At 44.5% G+C, this 10,462-nt stretch overlaps 1 protein-coding gene across 1 annotated transcript in view; it reads right to left on the reverse strand.

Annotated features, from left to right (window-relative positions):
• cachd1 (cache domain containing 1) overlaps positions 1 to 9,807 on the reverse strand; it is an 82,742-nt gene extending 72,935 nt beyond the window's left edge. The window contains exon 1 of the mRNA XM_070961455.1: positions 9,273 to 9,807. Within this exon, the coding sequence (XP_070817556.1) occupies positions 9,273 to 9,521 (249 nt within the window). The 5' untranslated portion in view covers positions 9,522 to 9,807. The remainder of the gene's footprint in view (positions 1 to 9,272) is intronic.
• Positions 9,808 to 10,462: the final 655 nt, after the last annotated feature.

The raw sequence follows: 10,462 nt of genomic DNA on the forward strand, positions 1-10,462 counted from the left end.
ACACACAAAATGAGCGCTGATCAGCAGAAGGAAAATGAATTGACAAGCTTTGATGATCAATTACTGGTGGAATAAGATGGAGAGCGAACGAGCAGACAAGAATCAGCATAAATATTATGGATAAATGCAGCGAACGCTTGCATTTGAGAAGTTAGACCTGGTGAGTATTTTGCATTTTGGCTTGAAAAATTACTGACACGATTAATTATTAAAATAATTTGCATTTACCTTGACTAATTAATTTTCCCCGCTCTCTACATCATTATGATACAGCGCACAGACGCGTGTATGGATGCTTGCACCACCGCGATTTGCATCCCAATGTTCGTCTCAGGTCAAACCGATAACGACAGGATGTTTGCAACTGGAAAAAATGTTATTTTCCCTAATCTGACCGTGTTTAACTACACTGCAGTTAGATAGCAGCCGCAGAAATGTTCAGGCGAGATTCTTAACAGGAGCTTAGCATTATAGGGCAGGTCAAAACGGGATACAAGTGAGGAGAGATTTAGAGCAAAAGCAGACAAAAAAGGTGAAGGCTGAGGAGGCTGCAAATCACTGCAAAACCAATTTCAGTCAAGGCGGAGCAGAGAGAGGCCTTCTTCGACTGGGAGATGTGGGAAACAGATCAAAAAGCGGTCAGATAAATGATCTGGCCACGACAGTACAGACAGATTTAAACCACAACAGCTGGTGCAGAAGGGGAAGAACATCAGTTTTATGCTCCGTCCCGACCGCAGTCCAGCAGGAGCCAAGAGACAGTGCACAAGGCTGTACTTAAAAAAAAAAAAAATTAAAGGGATTTGATTGAAATGAATGGGAGTCATGTTGTCCAAAAGCTCCAGAGGAGGAAAAAAAAACAGAGGCCTGAAAATGTTTTTCTCCTCATATCTTTCCTCCAGCAGGCTTCAAGCGTAGAGTAAGATATGGAAGTGGGCTGCAGGTAGATTCAAAGAAAGATGAAGCCAGACTCCAAATGATACACGACGCCTGTTCAGCTCTCTGTGGAGGTAATTTGGCAGCTGTTCAAAATGGACATGGCCAGGTCAAAAGAAAGTCTGAGCAGGAAATTTCACAAAATTAACAGTGACATGTGCCCAGAAAAGCAGACATTTGACAATGGCTGCAGATGAAAAGAGCTCATAGCTAAAAAAAAAAAAAAAAGAAAAAAAAAAGACACATTTCTTGTTAAAGTTTGAATGGCCTAAATCTAACTTTTGCTGCTGTCACTCAGGATTTAATCTCATGGCCAAAGAATAAAAGTGATTTTTTTCCAAGCTTGGGGTCAATTTACAATTTCAAGAGACTTTTTTCTTCACTCACAATAAGATTAAGATTAAGATTAAGATTTACTTTATTAATCACAGCACACACATGCTACAGGGAGGAGGAGACTGTACACACGCCATGCTTTATGTGAAATTATTTTTTCCGCGTTTGACCCATCCTCGGTCCGTCGTTCCTCCGCGGCAGACCAGGAGCGGTGGGCTGCCAGCTGCCAGCCGATGCCCGCGCCCGGGGACCCATCCTTCTTCGTCACCGTTGGTCAGGCGGTGATCTTCTTGCATGTTTTTAGTGGGGGTTATTTAAGGAGGAAACCCCAGGTGAACACGGGGAGAACATGCAAACTCCACACAGAAAGGCCCCCTTTTTCCTCGAGCAGCAGGCACTGAAGACATGGTGGAGGACACGCCACCAGCGCCTACAGCGGGATTCGAACCGGGGACCTACTAGCTGTGAGGCGACAGTGTTACCACTTGTGCCACCGTGCTACCCAATAAATGCAGAAAGGAAGCATCATATTTTTTTGGGACTCTGTTTGCAAGCTAGCTGAGCAAGAATGATAAAACACCTGCACCAGCTACAAGGCTGGCATTATTAAAAAAAGAGACAGGTTATCCCACACAGCCACAGACTGTCAGTACCAGAGGCTGTAACGAAGAAGTGCATGGAAATCCACATCAATGATCAGCTTCAGCACAAACACACTCGTCTGCCCGTTGTTTGCCTGCAGAGAGCAGGCAGGCGAGGCTTCGCTGCCTGGCAGATAGGCACCGACTGAATAAAGCAGAGTCTGCTCACTGTTCCAGCCACTGCCGTCCTTCCTCTTTTAAATCATCACACCTCATCATCAAACACAGACCGAGAGCTCGGGTCAAGCCACCTGCAGTCACAACAATCCCATAAACTGTGGCAGGCACTTAGAGTTTAACTATTCATGAATGTTAGCCAACCAGCTAACATCTAGATTGCCATTTGACTGAAGGTGACCTTTATGTAGGTGGACGCCATTAAGACAAAACTCACCTTCAGTCATATTCTGAGTTCTTTCTGAGAATATTTGAGTGTACATCTGTAAAACCTGAGTGGCATGAGTGATGGATGCAAAAAATGCTGGAATCAGAAATCGAATTTTAAATTTAAGCTTTATTAGCAGTGTGTGAAGTCTGTGCTGGACCTCTAAAGACCAGTTTCAACCCAGCACTGGCCCAGTTTTGACCCTGGTTTTCCGTTGGGTCAACAGGCCAACTTTGCTAGACCTTGGAGAAGCTCTGATTCCAGTGTACAGATATCTTTCAGTTTTCTTCTCAAGAATCTAGAAGTTGGATTACTGGGCAAAAAGCCACTGCATGGATCAGAATACATCAAACAAAGTTTTCTCAGTTTTCACTTCAACATACAAAATCCCACCAAGCCACCCAAGGACCCCTCGTACGAATTCAAACAATCAAGATTGACAAGCAATTCAGATTGTTTTTCTTCAACCCAGAAGTGACACAGTTTCCGTGTGACAGCAGCACTTAAATCCCAGCTTTGTCCAACAAGTCTGAGGACGTCAGTGTGTCTGATGTGTGTTCAGTTTGGAGGTGGGAGACACGGCGGTGCAGAGGAGTTGGATACGAGGGGCGCCTGAGCCTCTCGCTGCTTGGACTCAGGCCAAAACATACAAGCAGCTCGGCGCTAAATGAAAACGTGGCCCTTTGCTCTGTTCCCCTCTGCATTGTGATGATAAAGGTAACAGTCGACAGAGCGAGGTTGTTTCCCTGGGTTTTGGACGGGCCAAGAATTTTGAAGACTGATATCGAGGTCATTCCAAGTTTTAAAACATTGCAGATGTCGCTGTGGGACTTTGCAGCTGTTGGCTGAGGGCCCTGCTTTTCCATGAAAAATGGACTCAAGAAGCACAATTCTTAATTTCAATGAAACAATTTAACTTTAGAATTATAGAAAAGTTTAATTTGAAACGTACCCAACAGCTTATCACACCAGTGTCCACATTCATTTCCAACGCAGCTCGGCTCAAAATAAAAAAATCAAACGGCACAACACTGAAGCACGCACGCAAACAGAACAGTAAAACCCGGAGTTATAAAGCATTCATGGATCAGCATCAACTTGGGACCAAGAATCCCATAACTGTGTGGAAGAAAGGAAGTGCTAAAAAAACCTTGCTGCAATAACAGTTTGAAAACAGCAACAGTTAAAATGGAAACAGAGCCGAGGTGCAGATAGTTCAGTGCAGCCTCGTGCGCTCATAAACCGCCGAGGCGCATCACGATTTATGGTCAGACTAAAAACGAGGATTTGTGCCACTGCAGCGCAATGCAAGTCTGACTAATACAAAGCACCTGTTGCTCAACCTGAACATCTCACACAAGAGAAAGGAGGTCGGAGTAACAGAGAGAGAAGAAATCCCTCCAACATGAGAGGCGGACAATGGCGTCTGCCAATGCTGTCAATGGGTTAAAGCACATCAACCAGTCTGACTATGCTCGTCTTTGGTATGAAAATGGTTTTATTTACTGTTTTGGTTCATTCTCTCTGCTCCTGTCATCACTGTTTTCAGCTGGTTTTCAGTGAAAGAGCTCTAAAAACCCACTTTACACATAACCCTAACCCTAACCCAAACCTAACCCTAACCCTAACCTAGCCAGCACCCGGGAGACACATTAGACAAAGCATAAGAACTTACACTGAAACAAAGCATCCCTGGATGCTTTAGCTCAAATGGTACAGAGCCACAGCTGCACACCAGGAACCAGGAGGGGAGTTCAGTTTTCCACATCATAGTGCACGTGTGTGACAATGGTACACACAGGAGGAAACAAGAGATGGTGATGGGAAATTCAAAGTTATATTTCAATTGTAAAGAAATCCATACATTTGACTGTGATTGTGAAAGTTAATATTTAAAATTCTGTCCATGTAAATGTTTAACTGTAGATGGGAAAATATTCCATTACAATGATAAAATTGCTGTTTTTGTGAATGGAGTCTGGTGACTTTTTAGAGGAAATATTTGTAATGTCAATGTAACAGGGGACTAACTAACAGGGAAGAGATCCATAATGTTATGCAACCTCTGTGCCCTGAGGGGTGGGTAACAAAAAGAGCCCCATTATCCCCCCATCAAGACAGGTTCAGGAATGTGCTTTGAGATATATTTGACACCCAAGTGTTCATTTGCCCTTTGGATGAGTGTTATTGTGAAGAAAAGTGTTGGACAGGCTGTGTCCTTTCATAGAAGGTTATACACGCTATAACCTTCTATTCAGCTAAACATGCAGTCAGCATTGAGGAGGCCTGCGTGGAGTGCTGCAGCACATCAGACTGGCTGAACATACATTTACCTTCACATCATTATTTGAAAGGAATTATGCTTGGATATGTGCAATGTCGGGCAGCAAAAGAGAGAAAACTACGCACTCAAAGTCAAAAGAGAGAACGAATGAGAGACGGTAATAGTCCCACATGTAGCAGAGGGCCTGCGAGGCTCATGGTAACCTTGACTGTTTGAGCACGCAGCCATGCAGGCGATGCAGTAAGAGGCAAGACGGCTTTGAAGCTGTACCGCAGAGAACCTAGCAGGAATCCTGATGTCCTGCTGTACATCCTCTAACCCTCCTGCTCCTCCTCCCAGCCCGCCTGTCTGCCTCTGCAACTGATGCAGCGAGCAAAAGAGAAGAAACTCAACGTAAGCAGCCAGGACAAAGTGGAGAGATAAGATTAAAATAAAAGGTGAAACAGGAAAGACATTCATACATGTTAAAAAGAGCCCGACTCCACATGTCTAGTCCAAGTGAGAAGAAGACAAAAAAATAAAGCAGGAACGGGGGGCTCTGTGACAGCCCCTCAACTTGTGTTGCCCTTGGACCAAACCCAACCCAGAAAATCACAGCTTAACGACAGCGGCCGAGCTCCTCCAGGTTTCTCCTTCCTTCTCCTGCACAAACCTCCACCGCCCTCAAATTACCATCAATATTCAATTAGGGGGCCGGGGACAGTGAAGAGCCAGCCTCAAAAACAAACCACACTTCTCTGTGGATTAAGGTTCTTAAAACTAACACAGTGAAATCTCCTTTGTAAACTGTCTGCCAACAGGGCATAAATACCCTCCCAGTGAAGGCGAGTCAGCTGGACTGTTCACACAGTGATGAGCGATCTCTTTTTGGCTTTCTCCAGTAATGACGCTCCACACATGCTGGTCCGCTGCACCGTCAGGTTCCCTCTGTTAGTGGGGCAGGAAACATGTACCGCGGTGCTGGCTCTGGCCGCCGCCCACATGACAAGAGCGGCGCAAGTCTCGTGTTTTACTAACATGGAAAACGGAAAGGAGGTTCACTTTCATATTTACATCCAAAGCTAAGTCCAAACTGCCATGTGAAACCTCCTCCTGTAAGCCACAGAAAATCTGACATGAGGGGCTCATTAGTTAAATACGTCAGAGAAAATTGTTTTCCCCTAAACCACTGAGTCACATGGCAGACATCAGTGTCATTCAGAAAGACGTCAATATTTTCTTAACGCAGAAGGTTACTGGCAAGAAGGCAAGAGGCACACTATGGCTGTTTTAAATAAATGACAACAATAAGCACAAGGAAAATGTAATATGTGAATGATGGAAAAATGATGGAAATCGGATGCAAAACACCTCTGAAGTGACTATCGGGAGGGTAAATTGTCCTCGACTCACTAAGCAAGAAAACACACAAATGTAGAGAAAACTGAAATATGTCTCAAATCCTGTGCAAAAGCTGATAATTCTAAATGTTTTGTTATCAGAAAACTAGAAATATTAGCTGACAGGGTGACCATGAAGGAGATTTGGTAACACTTTAAGGAACACATATTCACCATTAAGCGGTGGCTTCTTATCATGAATATTGGCAGCATGTTGGCTCTTTATTAGTCATTACATCAATGCATGATCATATTCTACAACTACTAGACCATTCACTGAGTTTTCCCTCAATTATCTTCTAATTACCGCTTATTGAAGTAAGTAGAGAAGTTGTGTACATGAAATACAATAACATAATCATAATCCATGATGTTTTTTTTAAAGAATACCTTAAAAAAACTTTAATACAGTTTAACAGTGTAAACCTGACAAACCTCCCCTGTAAACTTGACCTCCCAACTTGAAGAAAGTATCGCCTGTGGACCCTCGTGTCCCCTGATAATTGACTAACTCAATGACAGACTGAACAAAGTTGACCCAGTGACTCAGACGCACTGACAAGGCCAGCCTCAAATTACACATCTGCCAGAGAATGAGGGGTGGAGTGGAGAGAGGTAGAGTTGCATTTTAAATGGAGATGACGGGGTGCTCGCTCGATAACAAACCCTTCAGATCTTCTCCCAAATAATACAGAGACAACTTTGCATGCTGCAAAAAGCCTGGAAGACATAATGAATGTCAGATGTGACTCCAGAAATCAGAACTTAGAGTTTACAGTGCTGTTTGGATAAAAACTAATTTTAGGGAGGAAAAAAATAAATAAATCACAAAGTGGAAAATCACTGCCCTCCAAACTGCACAGGAGTACATGCCAAAGAGGCAGAAAGATAAATCCAAGTCAAATCCAGTTCAACCGGCACACCTGCACACTGAGAGTCAGGCCGCATCTGAGCATCGGAGCAGGTGTCCCCGCGGGCGGCACGGCCGACAGAGTCCCGCAGTTGTTTTCACGGCAGATGCAGACATTTTTTACTGGACGCACGTCGCTTACGTTCATGGAAAACCTCTCTGACGAATCCATGAAATGCACCGCTTCAATCAAACTCACATCAGCTTCGTGCCAAGTCACATTTTCACAGCTTGTACAACAACATGATAGCCTCCAAACTGTTTTCCCACGACGCAGGGGGACGGCTCCGAACGCATGTTTCCATAAATAATCTCAAAGGGCCGCGTGGAAGCAGAATGAGTCGTGAAAAATATTTCACATTAATTACATCTTTGCGGCTGACTGTGCTGTGTACATGGAGGGAAACCAGAAATAAAGACAGGGTGATTCATTTTCACTGCAGAAAACAAACCTAACACACAGCACGAACAGACAGCAGAGAGCGATGGAAAGGACAGAGACGAGGCAGACGCCGAGCACAGGCTGCAGCTCAGGGAGGAACGAGCGGTGACAAAGGCGGATCCGGGGGGATCAGAGGAAGCCCTCAAAGCTGACTCCCAGAGCCGGGATGAAGGCAGCTCAGCATGGAAGCAGAGAAGATGAAACACCATTTGGGGGCAGGGCCCCCCGCTGCCTCGCCTCTGTGTTCGGGGCCTGCCAGCGCCTCTGCCTCTGAAGTGCTAAACACCCCCCTCACACCCTGCAGCACCCGGCGCTGCACCCTGCACCTCCTGCCATTTGGTGACTCGACGCAGCCCTCACGGATGGACAAGACAAACTAGCGTTTTTGGCTCTGTTCATGTAGTCTGTTTACAATCAGGCTGGGTTTCAACAAATAATTATTTTCATTCTCAGTTAACCTGCTGATCATTTCCTCACTTCACTGATGAACTGTTTGGCCTCAAAATGTCAGAAAACAGAGGGAAAAAAGCATGTGACAATTTCCTAAAGCCCAAGATGACGTATTCAGATTTCTTATTTAGCCCAAACAAAAACACAGTGTTCACTTTATTACCACGAGACAAATTCAAACAGCAAATCCTTTGAGTTAAGAAGGTCGATCTTGAATGTTTGATATGTTCTGCTTGAAAAACGACAAACTGGAGGACTTAAGTCTTCTATACAACTATCAATGTTCAACGATTTTCAGCTTGCTGTCATAGAACAATAAAATAATAAAGAAAACCTGCAAGTATTGGCAGACACTTATGATAAATCGATTGACATTTCATCAGTCATCTGACAGACCACTCCACTAACCTCTAAAATAAATTTAATGTGAGGATATGCTCATCACAAATTGGGTGTTCTGGCTCTCATGAAGAGGAAAACAAAAGGAGGCAAAAGCATGAACCGCCTCACCTCTGATAAAAGCCAAAAGCCATGGCAGGCAGACAATGAACGGATGAGTAGGACAGAAAATGAATGGACAGCAGAGTCATCACTCCCACCAGCTCTGAGAACTTGTGATGGACATTTTTCACTGTTTTCTGGCATTTTAACAGAGCAAATAATCAATACTTCAAAAATCTAATAATACTGAGCAGTAGGTCAGCTGCAGCCCCGCTGGTGGAGACAACGTGTGTCCATCTACAGGACCAGTTCTCAGATTTATTCCTCATATTCAGAGCCACTGAAGGCCAGCTGAATCATTACTGGCTTTTCATCTGCACAATGGCACGTGTCCGTCTTTAGAAGCACGTCTCATGACTTGACACACACACACACACACACACACACACACACACACACACACACACACACACACACACACACACACACACACACACACAGAGCTAATTCTGTCAAGATGGTGTTAATTATGAAGATAAATAAGATCCAGCGTTTAGGAGAAAATCCAGTGAAATGCTGCTTCATGGCTGCTCAGTGCAGGTGACACTTTATTCACCTTTCCATTTGTCTTTTCAGCACACACACACACACACACACACACACACACACACACACACACACACACACACACAGCAAATGCGCTGAAATAACTGATCTCCAGTCAAATGCGTGTGTTCAGACAGATTCGGGAATAATAAAAGGTGAAACACAAGCCGGCCGGAACACGAACCTCCGGCGTGTTCATGTCCCAGAAAAATGCGTCCTAACTTCAAAGCGCCTGCTGTTGCTGCAGCTCAGAGGAAAGAGCTTATTGTTTTCTAACATTTTTTATCTCTTTCCTCCTGTCATTTCACATCATGATGCTGTTTTCGCCCCATTTTAACAATCCGCTTTACGCCGTTTAAATGCACTGCACCTCGAAGTGAAACAGAAATATATAATTTTGTTTGTTTGTTTGCTTTGTTTTTTTACACAAAAAAACAAACTTAAAGCTTTCTCCTCCTTTACCTGCATAGTAAAGACTCCCAGCTCCTGAGAGGACAGCTTTTTCATCTGATCGGCCAAAACTTGCGCCTCTTCCAGGATGGAAAACTCCGTCTCGGCTCCGCAATATCCACAAGAAAGAGCCGAGCAGATGAAGACGAAGCTCCACGAAAAAGCCAACAAGCCCGTGTGAAGCCGAAGGTGTTTATCCCGGAAAGCAGCGCGCATACTCGGCGTCAAAAGCACGGGTTGCTCCCCTGTCCGCCTCGCCATGATGGCTGTGTGCACAGACCGGAGAAACACGGGAGTCTGAACTGGTGGCGGAAAAAAAAAACTTCAAGGGAAACTACTTTTACAACTTTGCAGCGTAGACTGCGTGAGCCCTTTCTCTCCGGTTCGAGTCTGCACAGTTCCCAGCGGCGCAAACCACCACGACTCCTTGAAATCCGTCAGGAGGAGACAGTAGATCCATGCGTAAAAAGAGGAGATTTTCTTTTCAGCGTTGTCGGTGTTCCGTCGTCGGTCAGTCACTCCAACTCCTGGAAGTCTGGCAAAGTGTGTGTGAGCCGGAGATTCACCACAATGGGGGTGAAAGTGGGAGGCGTGGAAACACGGGAGTCCTACCGGCGCCTGGATCTCCGCATCAATGGATCAGGGTTTCGTGATGCCTTCACGCGCTGCTGGGAAAAGGGCAGAGAATGGAGAGACCCTGCTGGTACTCAAACACGACAGGGAAAGAGTTTATTTAAAATCGACCAAATGCTATATGAAGCATGTTTCTGCACGAGGCAGTCAGCAGAAGGATTTTAGAAAGTCCAGATCCTCTCAATACATCCACCCACTTTCTCCACCCTCTTCAAACGCTTATGAACAGACGCCTGAGGGAAAGCCTCTAAAATATTTGCAAATATAATACAATACAGTAATAATGGTATTATGTTAATGATTTCCAAACACAAAGGTAAATGCAGCTTCAAAGCCTTCACACAGTCAGGAGAAAATGGCGGGGAGATACTGAATTATTTATTTACTTTTTAATTGCTGTCTTAAAAGTCAAGTCAGTTTTAATCATATAGGTAAAAAAAAATCTGAAATTTTCCTCAGATGGCTTTACAGCACACGTCACCTCTATCATCAGACCTTCAGCTCCAATAAGGAAAACCTCCACAAAGAAGTCTTAATGGAGGAAAAGGGAAAAACTGCGACAGAGGAGG

Source organism: Chaetodon trifascialis, chromosome 4 (assembly GCF_039877785.1).
Source record: "Chaetodon trifascialis isolate fChaTrf1 chromosome 4, fChaTrf1.hap1, whole genome shotgun sequence".
In the NCBI taxonomy this organism is placed as follows: Eukaryota; Metazoa; Chordata; class Actinopteri; order Chaetodontiformes; family Chaetodontidae; genus Chaetodon; species Chaetodon trifascialis.